The sequence below is a fragment of the Adiantum capillus-veneris genome, chromosome 10 (genome assembly GCF_014529385.1).
Source record: "Adiantum capillus-veneris isolate H3 chromosome 10, ASM1452938v2, whole genome shotgun sequence".
Classification (NCBI taxonomy): Eukaryota; Viridiplantae; Streptophyta; class Polypodiopsida; order Polypodiales; family Pteridaceae; genus Adiantum; species Adiantum capillus-veneris.
The window spans coordinates 58,068,491-58,079,525 of record NC_140940.1 but is presented as its reverse complement, the minus strand read 5'-3'; the positions used below and the strand labels follow the sequence as shown (position 1 = coordinate 58,079,525).

General features: G+C 42.4%; 1 protein-coding gene across 1 annotated transcript; it reads right to left on the bottom strand.

The window, feature by feature from the left end:
• Positions 1–843: 843 nt before the first annotated feature.
• LOC147448907 (uncharacterized) lies at positions 844–5,891 on the bottom strand. The gene is made up of 2 exons (XM_086521484.1): positions 5,838–5,891; positions 844–1,374 (listed from the first exon to the last, which is right to left on the bottom strand). The coding sequence occupies exons 1-2, from the start codon at positions 5,889–5,891 to the stop codon at positions 844–846; spliced, it is 585 nt and encodes a 194-aa protein (XP_086377610.1).
• Positions 5,892–11,035: the final 5,144 nt, after the last annotated feature.

Sequence of the window (11,035 nt, the reverse complement as noted above, 5' to 3'; positions counted from 1 at the left end):
AGACATGCAAGTGCAAAATACTAAGTTCGGGGTGGATGCTTGACATCAAGAAATGGTATGGAAGATGGGATGCATGTCACTTGGTAAAGGAGGTGTTGATTGACTTCCAAGTTAATGAAGCCTTCTTACAATGCCAATGTATCACGGCTTGGGAGAAATTCGGAGGTTCTCGCTTCAGCCATTACCCCACACACATTGCCCCAAACTACAAATCTCTCTTCTTCTCCGAACGAGGTAACCGAACCCATCCCTACATCCTTGACCCATCCCTTTGAGTGCCATCCGCACCATTGCCCCCATTCATCTTAGTTCCCATTCTCTACACTGTGAGATAGGACATTGGGGCACTGGCAGAGGAGTCTCATTGACTTTGCACCTTATGCCCTCGTTAAGTGCGAGAGAGTGAGTACCACACACTACTTGAGTGCTCACCTTTTGACCACATTAGGTCCTCTTTTTCCCATATATTCAGACATGAGATCTCGCTACATACCTTCCTCTCCCAACCATGGTGTGCACTCTCTATTGCAACGACGCTCATTTCAGCCATGAGCTCTTGCTACATACTGGGGCAGTCCGGGGCGGGCAAGAAGAAGAGCGGCCTCTAAACACCCTTCGAGGCTCCCATGCTGCTCAATTGGGGCTAGGGAAAGAACAATCAGAGACAACAACAACCCACATCCAAAAACCAAACAAGAAAAGGGTGGGTTAACCAAACAAGAAAAGGGTGGGTTAACAAGAACAGTGTTTGGATGATTTTGGTAGGGTGGGTTAACTCACTATGGCAATTACGGAGAGCCAAAATAATGCTATCATTAGCCCTCCCCCAGGATGATGGTATATTCATGTACCATCATAGAGCATCTTTTTCAAAGAGAGTGCTTCAGAGTCCTTGACAAGGTCTTCATTGTTTGGCCCCTCAGAATTTTGGTTTGAGTTACACTCATGCTTCACGGAACAATACCTACATGAGATAGCTGCCTTTTGACAGATCTTTGGTAGGTCCTTTGGTAGAAGGCGACTCAAATAAGGCTTCAAGCGATACCCGTTTACCTTCCTGGAGTGCTCTTTCCCATTCAAGTCCGTAAGCTGATAATAACTTGAGTTGAAAGCCTTTTTCACCATGTATGGCCCCTGCCATCTAGTTTCAAATTTGGCATCAAAACAATTATCGAGTCGATTGTCATACCTTAGCACAAGATCTCCTTCATTGATGCCTTTGTCCTTCAGTTTCTTGTCAAGCTTTTCCTTCGTCTGTGTGGCTTTCCTCTTGTAGCACTCGTATGCTGCCTCTCTTTTCCACTCAAGCTCAGCTAGGGTAAGAAGTCGATCCATCCATGCTTCTTGATCATTTTGTGCACCTCTTCCATGAATCTGTATTGTTGGAATGTTGAGCTCGATAGGCTGCAGAGCCTCTTGACCATAGACCAAGTGAAATGGTGTAAACTCCGTGGCTTCCCTATATGTGGTTCGATATGCCCACAAGGCACCATCCAAGAAGTCATCCCACAACTTTGTCTTGTTTCTCACCATCTTTCTAATGATGCCTGCAATGACACCATTAGCTTTTTCTACCAAACCATTTGATAGGGGATAGTAGGGTGTACTATGACGATGTAGAATGTGAAGTTCTTCACAGACTTCTGTGAGCAATCCCTTTCTAAAACCTGGACCATTATCAGAAACAATATCCAAAGGTGTGCCAAATCTACAACAAATATGAGTGTAGACAAATTTGCTCACTTTCCTCTCATTTACCTTTGCCACACTTTGTGCTTCTACCCATCTCGTCATGTAGTCTATGGCCACCAAGATATACGATTTCCCATTTTTAGTCCTAGGCAATGGACCCATAGCATCAATGCCCCATTTTTCAAATGGACCATTTGCAAGGACTAACTGACGTGGACCATGTAACAGACGCTTGTTTCCATTAATCTGACAATTGTGACAGCTTTTAGACCAATGTTGAACATCATTGTGCAAGCTTGGCCAAACATATCCGGCAAGCAAAATCTTTTTTGCAGTGAGTTCCTGTGCAAAATGACCACCACACGCTTCCTCATGAAAACCTTTTAGAATGGCGGGGATTTCCTCAATAGTTGGTACTCTTCTGCACACTTGATCCTTCCCTCTTTGATAGAGGGATCCTTCTAGAAAGAGATACGCGCTTGCCTTTTTCATGAGTCTCCTCTTCTGAGCCTTCGTGAAGTCTTGTGGAAACTCACCCTCCAAAATGTAGCTAATAATGGGAGTCAATGACTCCAATCCCTGGTATCTCGGTTGCTTGACAGTTGCTGCCACCATGATGACCTGAACTTCTTTCTCAACACATGTAACTGCTTGTTGTGCAAGTAAATCGGCATCTTCATTTTGTTTCCTAGGAATATGATATAGTTGCACTTCTTCAAATTGATTAAACAATCTACGAATGGCATGAAATTTTGTCCTTAATCTTTCATTTTTGCATACCCAAATGCCTAAAATTTGCTTCACAATGAGAAGTGCATCCCCTTTTACCATGAGACGTTGTATACCTTGGCCAATGTATATCTTTAAACCATGAAGTAGTGTGTCGTATTCTGCTTCATTGTTGCTAGTTGAACCTGGTAGATTGACCTTCTCTTTCATGACCACCTCTCCACTTGGGTTGAGCAATACTAGCCCTCCCCCTACTTTTCTTGTGGCTCGTCGAAAAGCTCCATCAAAGAACAAGGTAAAAGCATTAGGAATACTTTTAGGTGGTGGCAATGGTAGGGTCTTTACTTCAGGCACCCTAATCTCCTTCTCATGTACCCTATAAGTAAGGATCCCTGCCAATTGTGCACGCACACTATCTTCTACCTTGAAAGAGTATTGAAACTCTTGCAACTCCATAATCCACTTTGAGATCCTAGTACTAAGATTCATTTGAGATGACACCCAAGGGAACAAATTTTCTGCAGTGAGAATTACAAAAGGTTTTGGTAGCAAGTAGGATCTAAACTTTCTCACCGTAAACATGAGAGAAAGCATCATGAGTTCTGCCTCCGTGTAGCCTCTCTCCAAAGCATTCATGACCCTACTAGCAAAGTAGATGGGTCGCATCCTGGTACTGTGGGGATCTTGTTGTAATAAAACTGCACCAATTGTTTCCTTCCCAACACTAGAGCTAACAAAGAATGTGTACTCCCAACAAGGAGGCATGAGTATTGGTAGCTCTGAAAAAATGACTTTAATGTTACAAAATTACTCTTCAAGCTCATAAGACCATGCAAATTCTACTTGTTGTGTCAACTTTTACAAAGGATGAAGCAACTCCGAAGCTAAGTGAATAAAGCGCAACATATACTTCACCTTTTGAATGAATGAGATGGCCTCTTTGAGATTCTTGGGTGATGGGAGCTCAATAAGAGCCTTTGCCTTTGAAGGATCCACCTCAATGCCTTTATAGGAAACCTTGTGACCAAACAAGATCACTTCATCCTCACCTATGTGACACTTGTCGGGGTTGAGTTGACCTCCCATGTCGTAAAGTTTTTTTAAACCTTCTTCTACCTTTTGTAGATGCAATGATTTTGAGCTATAAATGCAAAAATCATCAATAAAAACCCTAATGGACTTTCTAAAGAATGCTTGAAACACCATTTTCATGAAGCGTTGGAAAGTTGCAGGAGCATTTGTCAGTCCAAATGGCATAACAACCCCAAGGAGTGATGAAGGGACTTTTCAACTGATCTTCCAATGCGATATCTATTTGAAAGTAACCCGAGTAGCCATCACACACAATGTACTTCTCATGAGCAGCTACCTCATTTAGTATCTCATCTTGAAATGGGAGGGGAAAGTGATCTCTTTTTGTTGCCTCATTAAGTGGACGGTAATCCACACACACCCTCCACTTGCCATTTTTCTTAGGAGTGACAACAACGGGAGAGACCCACTCTGAATTCTCCACTGGATAAATGAAACCTACTGCTAGAAGCTTTCTTACCTCCTTGAGTAAAGCCTGCTCCTTGATGACTCCAAAGCTTGTAAAGAGAGGTTGAAGCTTTGGAGAAATTGACATTCACCTCTTTACAGCACTGGAAGAAGAAGCAGTCAGCATGGAAAAGCAGCGCGTGTCGATGAAGCTATGTTATTTCAAACCTTGGAAAATTCATGATAAAAGCGTTCATTTGCAGAGGTTATCTTTGGATTTTGGCTGATTTTTTGAAGTTCTTTACAAAGTTGAAGAGAGTATGGTAATATGGACATATATGTAGAGAGAAAGGGGGACACATAGGGTGTAGAAATGGAGGATGAAGGCTATGGAGGTGTGAGAGATGTGGCAATGGTGAAGAGGGTGAATTAGGACATGGGAGTTGCAGGTTTGGGAGTGGGAAGGAGAGGGAGGAGTGTGTGTGAAAGAGGAAAATGATAAAGTGGAAGAGGGAGTGTGGCTGCATAGCATGGGCAAACTGGGGTCCACCAATAAAATCATAGCTCACAGCTCGTAGCTCAAAAAAATATGAAAAAATTTGAGGTGAAAGTTCAGCTCACGAGATACAACATTTGTTTGTCTCACCTTTCCAAATTTGGAGAGCATGTGATCTTCAAAAATTCAGCAAAACCGACTGTTTTTTCCACTGCACAAGGTCCTTGTGAGGTCCTTCTTTGGATGATTCTTTTGAATACCTCCAAGAGTGAGCTCCCCATGGTGCATGCATGCATGCCACATACCCTTGACCTTATTTGGTAGGTCTATAATTGAAGATATTGTTGAGATCATGATATAAGTGAATAGTACAACTAAGAAAATCAAATATTTAGGGGTCTAAAAAAATATGTACATGTCAAATATAAACAATATAGGTGGAAAAAATATAAAGGGGTCAAAATAAATCTCTCTCATTATAAGTCTACCATAAAAAGATGAATATTTTTGGTGTTCTAATTTATGAGAGTAAAAGAGAATAGATGTAGGAAGGAAAAATCACAATAGTGAAAAAATATACACATAAATAAAACTAGTTTTTTTGGATTTTTGTTGGGATGGAGTTACACTAAAAAATAAGAGAAGCTTGCATGAAATTATTTTTATATGGAATAAAGAATATGCAAAATGGTAAGAAAAAATATGTTAATGGTGAGTCAATGTACATAGCATAAATAACACACCATAGGTAGAAATATTTAAATAAATACCAAAATAATTATGAAAAATCCTTTTATTTAGGCCCTATATACAATGAAATATTTACACACAAATGGGCCATAATATACTTATATTTTTTATATATTTTATATATTTTTGGCTCAACTAGCCCAGTGACTAGCTAATTAAGGGTTTTTAAGAAGATCTGGGAAAAGTCCCCTAACTCACACACACCTATATACATTGAAATGGTAGGGATAGCCACAGTGTTTGGATGATTTTGGTAGGGTGGGTTAACTCACTATGGCAATTACGGAGAGCCAAAAAACAGCTATCAATACCTTCCTCTCCCAACCACGATGTGGACTCTATTGCGACGACGCTCATTTGAGCCATTTTTGAGCATCGCAAGTCACTTATGACCTCCACTCACACCACGTGACATGTTCATTTGGTCCCATAGTTCATATTTGACCTCCAAGGACGATATAAAAACTCTCTCTCTCTCTCTCTCTCTCTCTCTCTCTCTCTCTCTCTCTCTCTCTCTCTCTCTCTCTCTCTCTCTCTCGGACCATAGATGCTTTCCTGTTAGCTTGGAACCATGCACGACCAAAACTGCACGTCACTTTCTCTCTATTGATCTTCCACCTAGTGGGAGAACACATGGACCGTACGCCCATCAAATTGTTGTTGTGTAGCACCTTGCACCACTACCAAGCACCAGTGCACCCTGTAGCACCGTGATCCCTCCCCACCATCGGACATCGTGCTGCATGTTTTTGGCTACAGACGACAGACGCCCAAGAAGCCATCCCCTCTCTTTTCTAAAATTTCAAATGTAGACACGTGGCCACCTCAACCCTTCTCCCATAATATATATGTGTACAATGACGCCCCCTTCGCCGACAGCATGTCCAAGTGAGTCAAAGTATTCATGCACCCCTAAAGGAGGAGGAGGAAGTAAGAGAGAGAGATAGGGGAGGCGTGCGCGCTAGGGATTTACCCTCCTATTATGATGTGCCATCGCGACCCCTCCTCTCTTCCTTGTGTGATCTGTCATCCCTTGCTGCTGCTTCTGCTACATCTTTGGTTGGAGGCTCCCCTTTCTCTCTCGTGCCAAACTACCCCCGCACTCCTTTTCTGCATGCACTTGAGTTTGTGTGTCTGTGTGTGTCTACGTGTGCCTCTTTCTATGTGTTTGCAAGTGCGTATGTGTGTGTTTGTGTGTGACTGCTTGTCTGTTTTTTTTGTTTTGTTGTGTGTGATTATTTTTCTTTGTCTTTTTTTTAATTTTTTTTGTTTTGGCTTGTTTTTGTTTGTTGGGGTTGTGGGGGCATTATGGATTCTTTCTCTTTAGGGGTTTGGCAACTCTTTCTGGTTTGTGGTGGTCTTCTTCGATATTCTACCTCTTTTTCCCTTTACGATGGCATAGTGTCACATCTGTGAGCTACTGTGAGGAAGGCAAGGCATACCCCTCTCTCTCTCTCTCACACACACACACAAACACACACACACACACACACACACACACATTCCTTTTAGGCTTTAATGCATCATGGTGTGACACTTGTTTCATTGTCTATTCATTGGCTTCCACTTTGGCACCTATTGCACGCTATTGCTGCAACTTCATTTCCTCTATTGCTCTCTATTGTACATTCATTATTGCCACTTTGACACCTCTATGGCTCTACCATGTTTTTTTTTGCCCTATGAGTCCTCTGTTTTGTGCTCTTTACTTGCTCGCCATATTTTTCTGGTGGGCTATTCTTCCTTATTAATGATGCAGCCAACTATCTCATCTCCTCCCTCCACAATAGCTCTGCAACATTTGATTACAAGCTAGTGACAGTCAAATGTTTTCCTGCATAGCCATCCTATGTTTTTCCCATATGTTCTAAAGAATCCATTAGAATTGGCATTTAGTGTATTTTTTAAGGAAAAAAATTTAAAAAATTCCTGTCAATTTGGAGGGTCACCTTACAGTAAGCGAGTTGATTTGCAAGATTTGTGTAAAAATCGGTAATAACCCAAATTTTTTTTCGAAAAACTGGGTGATCTTCAATGGTTTCCTTGTTTTAATTGATTCCCAAATGTTTTTTGGTGGACAACCGAAATGTTGACATATGTGCACGGGGAGAGAGGGTGCAGTGGCATCGTGCAATAGTGTAGAGAGAGAGAGAGAGAGAGAGAGAGAGAGAGAGAGAGAGAGAGAGAGATAGATAGATAGATAGATAGTTCTATTATCGTCCTGGGAGGTCAAATATGACCTATGGGACCAAATGAACATGTCACGTGGTGTGAGTGGAGTTCATAAGTGACTCTCGATGCTCAAAAATGACTGAAATGAGCATCGCAATAGAGAGTCCACATCGTGGTTGGGAGAGGAAGGTATGTAGGGAGAGCTCATGGCTGAATATATGGGGAAAAGAGGACCTAATGTGGTCAAAAGCTGAGCACTCAAGTAGTGTGTGGTACTCACTCTCTCGCACTTGACGAGGGCATAAGGTGCAAAGTCGATGACACTCCTCGCCAGTGCCCCAACGTCCTGTCTCGCAGCGTAGAGAATGGGAGCTAAGACGAATGGAGGCAATGGTGCGGATCGCACTCAACGGGATGGGCTCAAGGATGTAGGAATGGGTTCGGTTACCTCGTTCCGAGAAGAAGAGAGATTTGTAGTTTGGGGCAACGTGTGTGGTGTAATGGCTGAAGCGAGAACCTCCGGATTTCTCCCAAGCCATGATACATTGGCGTTGTAAGAAGGCCTCATTAACTTGGGAGTCGATCGACGCATCCTTGACCAAGTGACATGCATCCCATCTTCCAAACCATTTCTTGATATCAAGCATCCACCCCGAACTTAGTATTTTGCTCTTGCATGTCTTTTGAACCTTTTGACTTGCTTCATATGCGATTCTAGGAAGTCGATGCAAAGGGCTACGTTGTGTCTTACGCATGTACTCCACAACCCTTTCCATGCCCAAGACCTCAATGGGAAGCGATCCGGACTCAAGAAGTAAGAGCATGTAGGGTGTTTGTGTCTTGACTTGGAGAAAGTTGGTGAGAAAACGCTTTTGGACATTCTCAAACTCTTTCCAAGTAGACTTCCCGATGCTTCCACCCCACACCTCCACTCCATAAAGAAGCACCGGTGTCACCAATGTGTCAAAGAGGTACTTTTTGAGAGCCCAACACTTGATCTCTCCTGCATTGCACATGTTCTCAAATGCATAATAAGCCCTCTTTCCGGCTTCCAAGCGAAGCATTGCACAATCCTTCCATTTATGATTGGATGGAACCTCAAGGCCAAGGTACTTGAAGTGATCTACCACTTCAAGTTTCTCATTGTTGTATACAATGCATGGATTTTCGTCATTGAGGGTCTTTACAAGCATAACCTTGGTTTTGGATCCATTCACGATCAGCCCGCTATGTAGGCAAAAGCGTTCCAAGACACTCATAAGCTTTTGTGCATCTTCTAAGGTATGTGCCAAGAGCACTACATCATCGGCATAAAGCAAAAGCATGATCACCGCATTTCCAATCTTAACCTCTTCTATGCCTTCTTGCTGCATAAAATCAAGAACCATGTATTCCAATTCATCAATGAGTAGCCCAAAGAGGGTTGGGGAAAGTGGGCATCCTTGTTTGACACCAATAGTGCTTGCAAAAAATTCTGAAATTCCATCTCCCATACGTAATCGACATATCACTTTTTGGTAGATGCGAAAGACTGCATGCATAAATTCTCTCGGCACTTGAAGGCTTTGCATACGTCTCCAAAGATTTCCTCGCGGTACCATGTCAAAAGCTTTCTTGAAATCCACAAAGCAACAATACAACTTTTTTCCTTTCAATCGAGACGCTTCCATAAGAACTCGAAGAGTGACAAGGTGATCAATAGTGCTATGATGCTTTCGAAAACCTGCTTGGCCAAGCGCACGTTTGCCATTCTTTTCAGCCCATTCACTTATCTTCATCTCCATGATACATCCAAATAACTTTGCCATCAAAGAACCAACCATTATAGTGCGATAGTTGCTCACATTGTTTACATCTCCTCCTTTGTGCAAAGGTTTGATCCAATTCGCACTCCAATCATGAGGCATGCCATACTGAAGTGCAAGGTTAAACATATCGCATATCCAATATCGTGTTTTCTTGCTTGTCCATTTAATCATTTCAGCCTTGACACCTTGAAGGTCACCTGCCTTGCGAGTAGCAAGTTTCTCAAGTGCGCGGCATACATCTTCAATGGTAAAGAAGGGAGACATAAATGGAAGGGAGCTACAACCCTCCATCTTATCAACATTGGGTTGCTCATAGAGGTTCTTACAATGCATATACATATCCTCAAGAGTCAAGTCACCAAAGCTCTCAACGCGCTTGCCTTTTAGATTTTGCCAAAACTTGCCACATGCATGTGCTTTCTCTTGTGCTAAAAGAAGTTGTTTTTCGACTTCCCACCTTCTCCTCTTCTTTTGAACAAGTGCTTTGTATGTGTGTGAACATTCCAAGTAAACTTCCTTGTCTTTGATTGCATCCAATCTTAGCAAGTGTTTTCGGGCTTGACTACATTCCATGTCAAACCATTTCTTCTTGGTGCTACCCTTCTTATACCTTTTGCAAGACATGTGTTTCACCGAAAAGCATTCCTTCGCACAAGAGAAAATTACTTCTTTGAAAACTTTCCACTTGCATTCTAATGTTGGGCTCCCTTGATGCTCTATCATGCTTAACATTCGGTCCACCATATCAGCATATATAAGTGCTCGTTTGAAGTCTAGACGTAGGTACAAATGATTCACATCATGATTGGAGGCTACATGCTCGGGCCGTTTACCACACTTGAGGTCAATACATAACATCCTATGATCCGATTCCGGATTCCATTCACAAAGTGTAAAGCTTTGTATGCATTCTAGAGTGGCTTCTGAGAACAACATATAGTCAATCACGCTGGCACCATTGTGCTTTCTACATGTAAAGTCATTGGTGCCTTGCCATAGAGATACACCATTTTCAATGAGCATTCCGGTACTATTGCACATATGTAGAAGTGACTTTCCATAGTGATCCACTTCTTTTGCATCATTAGAACTTCGATTATACATGTATGAGTCATCCACTCTTCTTGATACATGCGGCATGTCGACTTGTTGTGTGTCGTGTTGTAACATATTTGTGCGAGCATTCATGTCTCCAAAAACAATGACTTCACCTTGATCCTTGTAATGAGCAATGTCTTCCTCTAGTTCAACAAAGGGCTGATCTCTATCCATATTCAAGCGAGCATAAAAGTTGGAGTCATAGTGAGGAATGTAGCAGCCGGCCACAAACATGACTTGACCATTTGGTGGGCTGATTTTCAGCCATAAGTAGCGTTTATACTTATCTTCTTTGACAATGGAAACATCTTTCAAACCCTTTTTGGTCATACATGCTACGCCTCCTTGGCCTCTTCGTTGCTTTCCATTTTTGGCCCACATCGGTGGTGGGGATGTTTATGGAGCATCGGTGCATCTTGTCGTGGTAGACGCTGTCAGGCATTTTTTGGAGCAATTGATTGTGCATATGTACATACCCATGCATGGTGCATCGAATAAAGGATTGCCCATTTTCCAAAGCCAGGAGGTTACGTAGGGCCCACATGTGTACAGGTAGGACAGGGTGTACATAGTGCATCGATTTACATCATTACCAATACCAGTGTGTTTTCTCTACAATAAGGAGGAGTTGGTAGCGCGTAAAAATTCTCGAGGAAGCTATCCGCGGGCTGACGACATGAGGTAAGCAGGTGAGTCAGGATGCATCTAGTGGCGTCAGGAGGCCGAATGGGTTCAATATTTGCACGTGGATGTACGGACACGACGTGGATGTTTTCTTGTGATAATTATGCAGAGAGGTCATCATGAGGAC